A 16,272-nucleotide genomic window follows, 5' to 3' on the forward strand; every position below is an offset into this window, starting at 1 on the left:
AAAGTAGGTATCCCCGACAGAATTTGTTTCCCCTGTGCTGGGAGCACGCAGGGAGTACTGATGTTTTCATTTTGTGAAAAAGTGAAAAATTTGTATCGTTACATTACCATTCAGTTTGAGGGTTACAACAGAAAATGATATATTTATTGCTCACGGGGTATCAGATGGGATTATTTTAACAAACCATTAACATTTTGGCTGATAACTATTTTTATATTTTTATTCTCCTATAACTTTACTATATAAAGAGCTAAATCCTCCAAAGTTTCAGGAGTAATGCGTCATAATAAGAAGTGTTTGTGAACTAAAAATCAGCAATGTGGGATACTGTTTGTCAGTGATTTACACAGGGGGAACAAATTGTGGCAGGATCAGCCTGATATTATTTGTATCCCACTATAACTTCGTTGTATAAACAATGTGGGATACTGTTTGTCCGTGATTTGGACAGTCCAGCGTGTGCTCCCGACGGAGGGGAAACAAATTCTGTCGGGGATTCCTAGTTTGGCACGACACATGAATGTTCCCAGTTAGCCTAGCGTCCAGCAAGGAGGCTGCAGCACCACATTATGGGATCTGTAGTTTGTATATTAGGAGCACCTCATATTGCCGGGCCATGCATAACTATAATAGTATATCTATATAAAATCATCTCACGGGCCGGATACAAATCGGATTACTCACCCCCTACCCAACTCTGTGGCTAGTCACGTGTTCCATAATGTTGTGCTGTGGACATTTATGTGCTTTTTGTGCAGAGGAGCTTGTTTTGTTTTCTGTTCTCATGCTGTCCTCCCATGGGAGCCCAGCATGAGCAGAGGTCTTTTTTTTTTACTTTCCCATTGTAGTGTATATTTCAGTGTTTTTCTGTAATGCTACCGATCTCCAACCTGTATCCCCATGTGATGTCTTTGTTGTGTGTGCATGGTGGGGGGGGGGATGTCCCATTTCACTGCAAGGCAACCTGCATGTGACGAATAAAGCCTTGATTGATTGATTAAATGTACGCCGGCCCGGATGTGGCCCGCGGGCCTTGACTTTGACACATGTGTGTTAAACTTTGCACTTTGTTCACAGTTCACGGTTCAGTGTGAGGTGGGACACCACAGTCAGTGCTGTTTATCTGATTGTGTTTGTCCTCTGTTTACTTGTAGTGGGACAGATGAAGAGAAGATATGGAGTTGATATACAAGGTTCTCGGCTTGGAGTGGATAGATGGCAAAATTATTTTAATATTTTTGACTGTTTCTCTACTGTTGACAGATTTTCTGAAGAACAGAGTGCCAAAAAACTTTCCTCCTGGACCCTGGGCTCTTCCTTTCATTGGTGACCTTCATCGCATCCAATCTACCAGACTTCACCTGCAGTTAACAGAGGTATGAGTCCATTCCTAAATAAAAAGTTATTATATTATAATAAAATTAAAAAACATTTGAAATTGAAAAAAAAAAAACCCTTCTTTCAACCATACAGATTTCACCTGCAGCTCACTGACTAATAATAAAAGCAGAAAAATAATGTGAAAGGAAACAAACATGTGAAATGAATCACTGGAGTGCAAGGAGGCATAATTTACACCGAAGTAGACAGAGTCGTTATTTAGCTTCTATAGAAATACTTTGTATTTGTATTGCATTTAGCTTCCTCCCGTGCCCATGGGGGTAAAGTGAAGGGTTCAATAAACCTAAGAGGTTCATTGAACCCTTCACTGAACTGGTATTTATTGCTCACAAGTTTAGCTATTTAACTGAATATTAACTTAACGGCCTCATTACAGGTAGGCTAACACCTGATATAGTGACATTTTCATAACTATAGGAACTTGTCTTAATGCCAAAGCTGTTCTGAATTCCCCACTCTGCTGAATGCAGAATAAGGATATTTTATTAATCTCAGAAGAAATTAACTGTGGCCTACTAGCTTACAGCAGTTCTGATATTAAGTAAAAAACAACAAAGACCTTTTCTTATATAAATTGCAAAATATGAATATATATAATATATACTACTCCTACTTTCATCTCCGTAATAATAACCGCCTTCGTCCCTCACTCACTCCACACAGTACCACCATACTTGTCAATGCTCTTGTCACATCTCGTTTAGATTACTGTAATTCTCTTCTCTATGGTCTACCTCATAAATTCTCCATAAATTGCAGTTAGTTCAAAATATAGCTGCTTGTATTATTTCCAGAACTAGATCCACTGAAGTAGACAGAGTCGTTATTTAGCTTGCATGAGGCTTGAAGCAATTGTATCATGTTTAAGGCTATATTTAGCAAACTTTTTAAATCAAATGGACACCAGTATATCCTGCATTAGAAATGAAACTGAATTAGTCCATTTAAATAAATGGAATAATTGTACATTTACATCAATGGGCAATAATCTTTCATAGTTTTTTAGTTTCTTTCTTTGAGGTTTGGACTGTTGGTTTAACCAAAAAAAAAAATCATTATCATTTTCTTGCTTGGAAATTGTTATTTACTTTTTATCTTAGTTTTTTGTTTGTTTGTTTGTTTGTTTTTTACTAAAATTCTACTGAGAAGTGAAATGATTGAGAAGTACTTTGTATTTGTATTGCATTTGGCTTCCTCCCGTGCCCATGGGGGTAAAGTGAAGGGTTCAATAAACCTAAGAGGTTCATTGAACCCTTCACTGAACTGGTATTTATTGCTCACAAGTTTAGCTATTTAACTGAATATTAACTTAACGGCCTCATTACAGGTAGGCTAACACCTGATATAGTGACATTTTCATAACTATAGGAACTTGTCTTAATGCCAAAGCTGTTCTGAATTCCCCACTCTGCTGAATGCAGAATAAGGATATTTTATTAATCTCAGAAGAAATTAACTGTGGCCTACTAGCTTACAGCAGTTCTGATATTAAGTAAAAAACAACAAAAACCTTTTCTTATATAAATTGCAAAATATGAATATATATAATATATACTACTCCTACTTTCATCTCCGTAATAATAACCGCCTTCGTCCCTCACTCACTCCACACAGTACCACCATACTTGTCAATGCTCTTGTCACATCTCGTTTAGATTACTGTAATTCTCTTCTCTATGGTCTACCTCATAAATCCCTCCATAAATTGCAGTTAGTTCAAAATACAGCTGCTTGTATTATTTCCAGAACTAGAGCCACTGAACATATAACACAGCTCCATTGGCTTCCAATTCACCTCCGTGTCAATTTCAAGATCCTGCTTCTCACTTACAAAGCGCTTCATAACCTAGCTCCTCCATATCTATCCGATCTTCTCCATACATACTCACCCCCGTACACTCCGCTCTTCTTCAGCTTCCCTTCTGTCAGTTCCACCTGCTCACCTGACTACCATTGGACTCAGAGCCTTTAGCTGTTTTGCCCCAAGACTTTGGAATGCACTTCCACTTGTTCTCCGGACCACACACTGTCTCACCACTTTTAAATCACGTCTCAAAACTCATCTATTTAGAATTGCATACACCTGATCTGTCTTAGTCCATTTTTACCTGCTCAGTTTTTATACTTGCCTTTAGACTTTTATGACTGTTTATGTCTAAATTTTATTTTACCATGTTTATTATATATACATATATTTTGTAGGTTAATTGGTTAATCCAAATTGCCCATAGATGTGAACGTGAGTGCAAATGGTTGTCTGTCTCTGTGTGTTGGCCCTGCGACAGATTGGCGACCTGTCCAGGGTGTACACCGCCTCTCGCCCTATGACAGCTGGGATAGGCTCTGAACGGCGCCTATAAATAAAATGTACTATTATTATTATTATTGTTATTGTTATTGCTATTGTTATTGTTATTATTATTATATATAGCCTCCTCAGAATGTATCATGCTCCAAAAACAACAATATACTGTCTGTGTTCAGTTTGCAGAGAAATATGGAAACATTTTCAGCCTTCGACTCTTTGGTGGTAGGATTGTGGTCGTTCATGGCTACAAACTTGTGAAAGAAGCCCTGGTTCACCAAGGAGAAGACTTCGTGGATCGCCCAATTATACCCTTATTTGAATCAATTATTGGGAATAAAGGTAGTGTTGGCATTTTCCCTCCAAAATTCCAAAAACTTGATTGAACTGATCACATCAGGTCTAATTTAATTTTTATTTCCAAAAGGTCTTGTGATGTCAAATGGTTATCCCTGGAAGCAACAGAGGAGATTTGTTCTTCACACATTCAGGAACTTTGGTCTGGGGAAGAAGACCCTGGAGTCATCCATCCAGCAGGAGTGCCAGTATCTCACAGAGGCTTTCACAGATCAGCAAGGCACAAAGAAAAAAAAACAATATAGTTACATGTTATCTATGTTTAGTATGTGTGTTTATAAAATTTAAATATAATTCACCATTGCTTACCATATGACATGTTTATAAGGTTCACAGTACTAAAGCACATGGCCTAAAAGGTTTCCTTAATAATTGTCCCACTTTTCTTTACCTGTAACTCATCACCTGATTTATGCTTTAACAAGGAGTTCTAATCAGAGGCCAAACATTAAAAACAGCACCCACTCTGTTTCTCCACTTGTTGACATGCATTATATCCTGTTCATTTGATTTTAGTTTTATTGATATAGCTCCAATTCTTTGTTAAGATTCACAATTATTTGCTGAAATGTTCTGAAACACTCGGGACATTTCCCTAATCCTTTATACCAAAGTTTATTTGACACCCTTGGGTAAGAGTTGGAGGTGCATTTCACTTGCAATTTTCAAGGTCCCCTTTGTTCCCAACTATGTATTTGAATTTTAATTTAATTAATTAATTTTTTTAATTTTATGGATGTTTTTTCTCCTCATTTTGCAGGCAGACCCTTTAATGCTAAGGACCTGATTAATAATGCAGTCTCAAACATCATCTGCCGTTTGGTGTTCGGCAATCGATTTGAGTACACTGACAAGCAATTCCAGTATATTCTCCAGATGTTCAATGACATTGTTCGATTACAGGGAAATTTGACAGTACGGGTGAGTGCATGTTATTCACACACTCATGTACTTCTAGTTCCAGTCTCAAACATGGATGTAAATGTGTGCTTAATCAATTTGCATATCTATCTGCTGTGATGTCCACTTGGCGGTTTTTCACCACTGTGCATTACAAGTGAAATACACTCCAGAAAGGATTATTTACTGAATGTGGATCTACAACACAGCAGTATCAGATTTACCCATCGCCGTAAAAGCCAAACAGAACCAATTCACCCATTCATTTTCTAACATTTCCTGGTTAGATACAGTAAGGGCAACAGTTTAAGCAGAGCTGCTTGTTGCTATTTTAAAACCAATCACACCGTGATGATGAGTGTAAATCCTAATGAATGAAGCCTTAGCTTGACACCCCTGACTTCTAGCCTTATTAATTCACAGTTCCAAGCAAACAGCTCAAAAAGACTTTTTAATAAACTTCATTGAGCCTTTTTTACTTTGACACATTTACAAACATTGTGGCAGTGATATGTTTCACACTAAAATGTTCGAACCATTTTAAAAATGAAGAGAGACGGACAGGTCACAAAGCTGTGTGACTTCACTCTTAACTAAATTGCCCTTTTGTTTTCTTTGTTTTGTTTTGTTTTCTTGGTGCATGCCCAACTTGTGCCCTGTATAGAGGTGCCATCCAATAATAAACACACTTAATATGAAAACAAACAAATGACCTACCTAATTACCTATACATAAACGAATTCAACTAAATAATTATCCCACCTTTAAGTTATTACATTAATACGGTGGCCCTGAGAGGCCAAACGCACTGCAACAACAAAAAGGCTGCAAAAGCAGTAGGGAGGGCCTTTCTTGCAATGATACAGCTGCAGGTTTCAAACCTAAAATTCATGAACACACAGTAATAATGATCTTTATTATTGCTTATGTTAATACGGCCAGTCAATTAGATAATCTGGTTACTGTCTTCCTGCTCTGCAGATGTACAATACAATACCCTGGCTGATGAAGTGGCTGCCTGGATCACACCAGACGATATTTATCTTGACAAAGAAATTAGTTGAATTTGTAGAAATTAGGATCAAAGAACACCAGGAAAACTTTGACCCATCATCACCAAGAGACTACATTGACTCCTTTCTCAAAGAAATGGGAGAGGTTAGTGTTTTAATGTCTATCTCGATTTGCTTTAATAAAAAAAATTAATTCCCCTCTCGCCTCTGCAAGTAGTCTATCCTTCAAGCTCAGGTCCTCTACCAGAGGGCTGGGAGCTTAAGGGTTCTAACTCTAACTCTTCTGGACAGAGGGATCTGCTGGAGCCATTCACCTAACTTGGGAGTCACTGCACCTAGTGCTCCGATTACCACTGGGACCACTGTTACCTTCACTCTCCACCTTCTTCAGCTCTTCTCTGAGCCCCTGGCACTTCTCCAGTATTTCGTGTTCATTCTTTGAGATGTTACTGTCATTCCGTATTGGTACGTTTATCAGTACGTCTTCTGCTACATCTTCTCCTGCTTGTCTACAACTACTATGTCTGGTTGGTTAACCATCACCATTATGTCTGTCTGTATCTGGAAGTCCCACAGGTTCTTAGCTCCGTCATTCTCAACCACCCTAGGGGGTGGTCTGTCCTCAGTGTCTGCAATGTTTCCTTCTGGTAGTGTGATCCCCTCCGTTCTGACAGCCTTACCTCTCTGAGAGGATTTAGGTCTATGCAGAACATCAGTGGGGACAGTGCATCTCCTTGGTAGATCCTGTTGGTCTCTAGTGTTGTTCGCCACATCCCTGTTGAGTTCCTGATGAAGGCTCTTAGGGTCCTGTTGATCTTGCACTGTTACGGTGCACTCGGTGCAGTGACCCCGGAGCAAAGCAAGTGGCTCCAGCAGATACCAGGAACAACATCCAAGATCTCTGCACCTTCATGAGGGCGAGAGGGGAATTTAAAAATTTTTATTCTTTACTTTACAAAACGTTTTGATAAGATGGTTTGTATTTATATTGTGTACATAATCAAATATAACAATTTTCTCTTGTATCATTGATAGAAGGAAGATAAAGATTCTGGGTTTTATCTCGAAAATTTGATGGCTTGCACAATGGACCTGTTTGGTGCTGGAACTGAAACCACAACTACTACTTTACATTGGGGACTTTTATATATGATCCACTACCCTGATATACAAGGTGTGTCAGGGTAATATCTATCAGGGATACATATTTTGTGAGCTTAGTCAACTGTGCACAACACTTATTTTCCTGTTTTCTGTGTGTGCAGAGAAAGTCCAAGCTGAGATAGATGCTGTGGTTGGTTCATCCAGACAGCCGTCTACAAGTGACAGAGAAAACATGCCGTTCACTGATGCAGTTATTCATGAAATCCAGAGAAGTGGAAATATTGCCCCACTTAACATACTTCGCGTGGCAAACAAGAACACAGCTCTGGATAAGTACTCAATCCCAAAGGTACACAATCAACCAGTAACAAATGTTTGCCAGTTAAAAAAAAACAACTCTGAGATAATCAGATGTGTCAAAGGTACATACTAATAATGGATTGCATTTATATAGCGCTTTTCTAGACACTCAAAGCACTTTACAATTCCACTATTCATCCACCTTTCCCTCATCCACCTGCTGGGCTCAGTGGAAGCTCCACCATAGCCACCACCAAACAACTGAGTTATTTTTACATTTTACACATCGGCCAGCTTCTGGCCAGTCCACCACCTTTCGTTGTTTATACTGTTACAAAAAAACGAATCAACAAACACACACAAATAAAACCCCATCGGCCCATAAAAACAAAAACTCCCCATTGGCCCACCGGGCAGATGCCTGCTATGCATGATCTGATGGCCAGTCCAGCTATGGCTCCAGGAGGTTTTTAGTGTACATGATGTGATCAGCTGACCTGCTCTTCTCTGTAGATTTACACAATTACACAACAAGTGTAGATGTGTTTTTTCATCTATCCTGGCAGATGTCTATCCCCCTACACTTTATACAGAGTTGCTATAAAGTTTAAATTCAGTGAAGTAATCTAAGCATGATCATCTAAAATGCAAAGTCGCTGCTACACTTGATGTAACCTAAATCTGACTAGGAGCACCACAGCTACTGTGCACCAGTCCAACACAGTGCTTTACTGTAAATTCAGCCCTGTAATGCAAACTAACCTGTTTATCCTGGACAAAACTACCCAGTATTTCCATGCAACATTTGAATAGCACAAAGTTAATATAGGTTAGTTTGTTTTGCAGGACATTTTACGACAATGAAAATACATAACTTATCAAAACATATCATACAAAGTTCCAACATGTGGTTAAAATAATGACATTGCATGTAAGCTTTAAATTTTCTGTTTAAGCGTCACTGTGCAGTCTCCAGCTTTAAATCTAACCTCTCTTCCTCATCTCCTGTCGGGTTTTTCTTCCCAAATCTTTATCCATCTCCCAGTGAAGTTAGCTCTCATTCTCTTCTCTCCCTGTGAAATCCATCAACTTGACCTTTAGCTATGAACGCACTGTGCGAAAAAGTGCACACAAACAGCTTGTGTGTTTTCTGATGTTTGCTGAGCTAATAGAAACTGTCTGTGAAGGAAACTTAAAGAAGTCCAGACGCTTTTCTTTTCAGGCTACTTAGACTGATAGAAACATTGATTTTTAAATTGCATGCAACTTAAAAAACACTCGCTTCATCCATCCTCCTTATCTGTAGCACTAGCTAGATGCTGAAGTACCGCCAACACAACATACAGACACCTGCCTTATTAAAGTTCCGGCCAACTTTAACCCCTGAGTATAAACGTTATAAATGATAACACTGAACGTAAAGTAATGAGCATTTTCTGAACACGTAAGGAGTAGAAAGTACAGATATTTGTTTAAAAATGTAGGGAGTAAAGTACAAAGTTGTCAGAAGAATAAATATTCAAATACAGATACCTGAAAACTAGACCAGGTGACCCTGAATCCCCCCTTAGTTATGCTGCAATAGACATAGGTATGGGGGATTCCCATGATGCATTGAGTTTTTCCTTTCCAGTCTCTTTTCTCACTCACTATGTGTTAATAGACCTACGTCTAGCCTACGTCTATTGCAGCATAACTAAGGGAGGATTCAGGGTCACCTGGTCCAGCCCTAACTATATGCTTTAGCAAAAAGGAAAGTTTTAAGCCTAATCTTAAAAGTAGAGATAGTGTCTGTCTCCCGAATCCAAACTGGAAGCTGGTTCCACAGAAGAGGGGCCTGAAAACTGAAGGCTCTCCCTCCCATTCTTCTTTTAAATACTCTAGGAACAACAAGTAGGCCTGCAGAGCGAGAGCGAAGTGCTCTAATAGGGTGATATGGTACTACAAGGTCATTAAGATAAGATGGGGCCTGATTATTTAAGACCTTGTATGTGAGGAGCAGGATTTTGAATTCAATTCTGGATTTAACAGGAAGCCAATGAAGGGAAGCCAAAACAGGAGCAATATGCTCTCTCTTTCTAGTCCCTGTCAGCACTCTTGCTGCAGCATTTTGGATCAGCTGAAGACTTTTCAGTGAGTTTTTTGGACATCCTGATAATAATGAATTGCAGTCATCCAGCCTGGAAGTAATAAATGCATGAACTAGTTTTTCAGCGTCACTCTGAGACAGGATATTCCTAATTTTAGAGATGTTGCGCAAATGGAAGAAAGCAGTCTTACAAATTTGTTTAATATGTGCATTGAAGGACATATCCTGGTCAAAAATGACTCCAAGGTTCCTCACAGCATTACTGGCGGCCAAGGTAATGCCATCCAGAGTAAGAATCTGGTTAGATACCATATTTCTAAGCTTTTCAGGGCCGAGTACAATAACCTCAGTTTTATCTGAATTAAGAAGCAGAAAGTTAGCGGCCATCCAGCTCTTTATGTCTTTAAGACATTCCTGCACTTTAACTAATTGGTGTGTGTTATCTGGCTTCATGGACAGATAGAGCTGCGTGTCATCTGCATAGCAGTGAAAATGTATGCTATGTCTTCTAATGATGCTGCCTAAGGGAAGCATGTATAATGTAAACAGAATTGGTCCTAGCACTGAACCCTGTGGAACTCCATAATTAACCTCAGTGTGTGAAGAGGACTCTCCATTTACATGCACTAATTGGAGTCTATTAGATAGATATGATACAAACCACTGCAGTGCAGTACCTGTAATACCTACAGCATGTTCTAATCGCTCTAATAGGATATAATGGTCAACAGTCGAATGCTGCACTAAGGTCTAGAACAGGGCTGCCCAATCCCAGTCCTCGAGAGCTACTATCCTGCAGCTTTTAGATGCATCCCTACTCCAACACAGCTGAATCAAATGAATGGCTTGTTATCAGGCCTTTGCCAAACATGATGGCATGCTGAAGAGGTAATCAAACCATTTGATTCAGCAGTGTTGGAGTAGGGATGCATCTAAAAGCTGTAGGACGGTAGCTCTCGAGGACCGGGATTGGGCACCCCTGGTCTAGAAGGACAAGCACAGAGATGAGTCCACTGTCAGAGGCCATAAGAAGATCATTTGTAACCTTCACTAAAGCTGTTTCTGTGCTGTGATGAACTCTGAAACCTGACTGAAACTCTTCAAATAAACCATTCCTCTGCAGATGATCTGTTAGCTGTTTGACTAAAGCTGTTTCTTTGAGCAGTTTTGTAGGAATGGGGTCTAAAAGACACGTTGATGGTTTGGAGGAAGTAATTATTGAAGTTAACTCAGAAAGATCAATTGGAGAAAAAGAGTCTAACTTAACATCAATGGTACTAAGAGTAGCTGTAGATAATATTACATCTGTGGGATGATTATTGGTAATTTTTTCTCTAATGATAAAAATTTTATTTGTGAAGAAGTTCATGAAGTCATTACTAGTTAACGTTAAAGGGATGGTTGGCTCAAAAGAGCTCTGACTTTTTGTCAGCCTGGCTACAGTGCTGAAGAGAAACCTGGAGTTGTTCTTATTTTCTTCAATCAGTGATGAATAGTAAGATGTTATGGCTTTGCGGAGGGCTTTCTTATAAAGCAACAAACTATTTCTCCAGGCTAAATGATGATCCTCTAAATTTGTGACACGCCATTTCCTCTCCAGATTACAAGTCATCTGCTTTAGGGTACGTGTTTGAGAATTATACCACGGAGTCAGGTACTTCTGATTAGAGACCTTAGTTTTCACTGGAGCTACAGTATCCAGAGTCGTACGTAGTGAGGAGGTGAAATTATTAATAAGATAATCGACCTCTGTTGGGGTAGCGTTCAGATAGCTGCTCTGCTCTGTGTTGGTACAGGGCATTGAAGATGATAACAGTGGGTAAATTATATTCTTAAACTTAGTTACAGCGCTTTCAGAAAGACATCTGCTTTGATAAAGTCTACTTTATCAAAGTAGATGTCTGTAAGTAATGAACAAAGAACAGTTACAACTCAAATACTCAGATACTCAAATACCAAGTGTATTAGGGGGGTCATAGGGGGTCATATGATTGTTGGGTTTTCTCTGTATCTATTATTGTACGATCTACTGTTCAATAAAAAGCGCCTTGAGGCGACCGTTGTTGTGATTTGGCGCTATATAAATAAAATAGAATAGGATAGAATAGAATACAATTGAAAATTCTAGTTACAGTAATAAAGTTAGTTTGTTACTTCCCACCTCTGGAAACACCCTGACACGGGAGCATAAGTAATGAACAAAGAACAGTTACAACTCAAATACTCAGATACTCAAATACCAAGTGTTGATGCTAAAGAACTGTAGCCAATGGGAAGTTCAAATCCTGCAATTTGAACAAATGGTATTTTTCAGGGCACCAAGATCTTGGCTCCATTGCACTCTGTTCTACATGATGAGTCTATGTGGGAAACTCCACATTCCTTCAACCCTCAACACTTTCTGGACCAGGATGGAAAATTTAGGAAGAGGGAGGCCTTCATTCCCTTTTCTGCAGGTTAGTCATCAGTTGCAATCTGTTAGGATGCCTGGGTCGTTGACCCAGGGGTTTTGAGTTTATTATATTATTTATACTTTCTAGTTTTTGGTTTCTTTCAGTTCTGTCTTATGGTTTATGTCTCTGTCTTCTTTAGTTGCTCTGTCTCCCCTATCACCTGCATCCCCTTGTCTAGTTCGCGTCTATGTGTATCCTAGTTCCTATATCCCCGTGTTCAGTCAGTGTTTGTGTCTGCCCTGGTCCCACGTCTCTGTTCCCTTTGTAGTGCCTGCATGTGAGTCTGTGTCTTTGTTCAGTCTGTGTTATGTGTTTCCTGTTTTACTTTGAAGGTCTCTGTCTTTTCTCAGTGTGTTCAGGTTACGCTTCTTTGGTCTCGTCAGTTCTGATTTGCCCCAGCTGTGTTTCCCTCCTGTTACTCATTTCCTGATTGCTCCCTCTGTGTATTTAAGCCCTGTGTTTCTTAGTGTCTGTGTCGCGATCTACCGTTTATTTTGCTGTGTGTTTTGTCAATCCGCCGGTGTTAGTTTATTTTTGACCTTTTTTCCCCAGTTATGTTATGTTTGAGTTCAGCATTAAAGCTGTTTTGGTTTAAGTTCTGTCTCCGGAGTCTGCACCTTGGGTCCTATTCCTGTCTGCACACAGCCACACCTAACACAATCCTTTGAAACTCTGGTAAATGCTGTTTTAGGCAGAAGTTTAAAAAATGCTACATGTTGCTGCTTATGGTCAACTTTTTGTATATGTAACATTTTATTTTGATTATTTGTAGCATAATCATATTTACACTACTCAATACAGTGATAAAGTGGTGAAGTAGATACAGATTAGCAGATACTCTGCTGCTTGTTCCTTGCATTAAATTGTGTGCTTTTAAATGTTCTTGTGCTTTATTTGTTGATCTAAATGAATACATAACTGTTATAAGCTGTGATTAGCGTGGAAACCCTGTAAATTATGTATTTAAAACATGTAGTCTTGTGTATTCTCAGGTAAGCGTGTGTGTCTTGGGGAGCAGCTGGCCAGGATGGAGTTATTCCTGTTTTTCACCTCCCTGCTGCAGAAGTTTTCAGTTACTGCACCTGCTGGAGAGAAACCCAGTCTGGACTTCATTTTGGGAGCCACACGCAGTCCCAAACCTTATCGTCTGTGTGCTGTGCCACGTTAGAGCACGAGTTATCCTCAGCTGAGCATGTCTGTTTCTCTGCGCTCTCAATGACTGTCTTCTGCTATTGTTTTTGATGCAATGCATAAAGAATATCTGCTTTACTGTTCTCTCTGTCTATCTCTAGCGCTCTAGTGTAAGTAATTAATAAGTAATATATATTTTAAATTGAATTTGAACGTATTTTAATTTTGCACGATTTTTCTGAATAAATATGGACTCACAAATAAAATAATCCTGATGCAATAAAATCCACAGACCATTACCTCTCAAGGGAATCACCAAAACGTCGTACTTATGATATTTTCTCTGCACATTGGATTTGTTGAACCTGTAAATAATTTATTTAGAGATTATTACACACATAAAATACTTTTTTCAAATGATCACTTACCAAAAGAATGAAAATCTGAAAATAATAGCAGAAAACCAGCAAATCTTCACACAAGTCCATCTTTGAGATGATGGACTTTTGAAATTTTCTTCTTTTATCTATATAATTTTTTAAATGGTTCTCCGTGAGAGAAGTTAAACAGCTGAGATGCCTTCCTCACCTGTATAACTACTGGTCAGTGCACCTTATTGTCCTTCCTTGTCTATGGAGATTCAGTACAGCATCTTGTAACTATTTTTTCTTACTGATACTTTGTTTATGCTTTTGTTGTTGAATCTCACGTGTAAAGGAGATTTCAATCTCAATAAATTACTTCATAAAAATACCCACTTGCTATTAGAAAAGGATACTTTTTTAAACGAACTGCCTTTGCATTCAGTTATGTGAAAAAGAAACGTTTCACAGGACACTGCAGTACTTTAAAAAACAAAAACTATCTTTAGCAACAGTAACTTTAAATATTTTCATTCTGTATGACTTGTCTCTCACATAGTTGTAGAGAAATGTTGGCCCACTTTTAATAACTCTTTGTCATCTTCCATCCCAGACAGGAAGCAGACAGAAGCAAATCATCATGTCCCACTAGCTACAAGTGCTATGTTGATAATAGAATAGAATAGAATAGATCTATGTACAATGAGATTGAAAGAAACTTCTGCCCAGTGGAAACATGCAAAAAAAAGAAAAGAAAAAAGAAAAGGTTATAGTGCACAGTTCTCCGGTGCTAAGTACATACTCAAGAATAAATATGGATTTTATATATACAGTAATATATAACATTGCACATGTTACATATTGCAAAGTGATTAGGATTATGACTGGATTCAACTTTATTGTCATTACACAGCTATGAATACAGGGTAACGAAATACAGTTTGCATCTAATAAGAAGTACAAGAATAGTAAGTGCAATAAGAGCAGATTACATACAGATATGTTAAGCAAATATACAGATGTACTACAGGCAGATGTATGGATATACTAATATATACAGATAAGGGTACTACAGTGGCTTGCAAAGGTATTCACCCCCCTTGAACTTTTCCACATTTTGTCACATTACAGCCACAAACATGAATCAATTTTATTGGAATTCCACGTGAAAGACCAATACAAAGTGGTGTACACCTTATCCCTGACCTGTCTGGTGTGTTCTTTGGACTTCATGGTGTTGTTTCTCCCAATATTCTCTTAGACAACCTCTGAGGCCGTCACAGAGCAGCTGTATTTGTACTGACATTAGATTACACACAGGTGCACTCTGTTTAGTCATTAGCACTCATCAGGCAATGTCTACGGGCAACTGACTGCACTCAGACCAAAGGGGGCTGAAAAATTACCCAAACAAAAATGTTTGGAATCATGTATGATTTTTGTTCTACTTCTCACGTGTACAACACTTTGTATTGGTCTTTCACGTGGAATTCCAGTAAAAATGATTCATGTTTGTGGCTGTAATGTGACAAAATGTGGAAAAGTTCAAGGGGGCCGAATACTTTTGCACGCTACTGTATAAAGGGTGGAATGGTTATGAACAGATTATGTACGGAGAGACGAAGTATACAGATGAACTCTGAGTAGACTATAATAGCTAACAGTGTATGCACTGTACCAGAGAGCATACTATGTCAGTGTCCTAAACTACAGTATTAACCAATATGAGCATACGGTGAATGTTACAAATGAATGTGAATCATGATCATGGTCCCTGAGAGGGATAAGGTGTTATGGATGGAGAATTAGTGTGGATGGAAGCAGCAGGGGACTGAGTTCAGTAGGGTGACAGCTGTGGGGAAGAAGCTGTTCCTAAACCTGCTGGTTTTAGTCTGTAGTAGTGATGGCCCGCTTGAAGCTGACGCTCCGGAGCGTGTGTCGAAAAAAACAACACACTGGTTCAGAAGCACTGTGTCGAGGCTTGCTTCGTTTGGCAAAAGTCACGTGACCAGTGACGTCCGAAGCTTCATTACGCACGTAACTGCTTCGGTACCTGATTCAAACGGATATAAGGAAGTGAATCATCCACGGGATTCGTGGAGTGTGTTGATGGTGACAGAGAGCGACGAGGTGATCATTCCACTGACAGATATGGAGCCAGCGAGGAAGAGAGGACGTTCTGGCGTGTGGGAATATTTTGAGTTGATTTTGCTCAATTCATTTTATCTGCCGAAGTGAAAAACTTGAAATGTCCAAAATCATGTTTTCATAATGGAAATATCATTACAGCATATGACTTTAGGAACACTTCCATGTGAATTAAAGCTAATGAAGACTACAACAATGTATTTGACACTATACGTACATGACATTGCTACAGTTTAGAAAATCATTTTGTTTATTGTTTTTAGGTGATAGTCTGCAGGACCCAGGAATACCTGCATATCTACCAGCTTGCAGTGTAGTTCCTGCACTCCACAGCCTCTTCTGTTCCATGCAAGTGGATTTTCTCCAGGGCAGGAGAAACTATTTCTAAGAAAAGAAACAGACTCAGCCAGCGCACAGTAACACTAATCCTCTTGTTAACTGTAAATAACAAAAGGGCTACCTTACATTGATCATGTTTTTACTTTGCAAGTTCTTGATTAGGGGTGGGTTTTGATTATCGCCTTTCTGATTACAATCCATGCTAAATTGAATAAAGTGATATTGATTCATTAAAATCCCGTGTCGATTTGTAAATTAACGTTATTATGCCTGAAACGCCAGCATCTCAGGTTAAACCTCACAACATGTCGTCAAACACCATACAGCTAAAACAGTAACTGAGAGAAAGGTTTACGGATTCTGCATACAA

General features: G+C 38.9%; 1 protein-coding gene across 1 annotated transcript; it reads left to right on the top strand.

Moving 5' to 3' along the window:
• Nucleotides 1–1,175: 1,175 nt before the first annotated feature.
• LOC308394529 (cytochrome P450 2J2-like) lies at nucleotides 1,176–13,194 on the top strand (the record flags this gene model as incomplete). Its single annotated transcript, XM_080878890.1, has 9 exons — nucleotides 1,176–1,376; nucleotides 3,886–4,048; nucleotides 4,134–4,283; nucleotides 4,824–4,984; nucleotides 5,945–6,121; nucleotides 7,012–7,150; nucleotides 7,242–7,429; nucleotides 11,784–11,925; nucleotides 12,915–13,194. 9 exons carry the CDS (start codon nucleotides 1,176–1,178, stop codon nucleotides 13,088–13,090), a joined length of 1,497 nt encoding a protein of 498 aa, XP_080735016.1. The 3' UTR covers nucleotides 13,091–13,194.
• Nucleotides 13,195–16,272: the final 3,078 nt, after the last annotated feature.

Source organism: Rhamphochromis sp. 'chilingali' (assembly GCF_963969265.1).
Source record: "Rhamphochromis sp. 'chilingali' genome assembly, chromosome: 3".
NCBI classification, from domain to species: Eukaryota; Metazoa; Chordata; class Actinopteri; order Cichliformes; family Cichlidae; genus Rhamphochromis; species Rhamphochromis sp. 'chilingali'.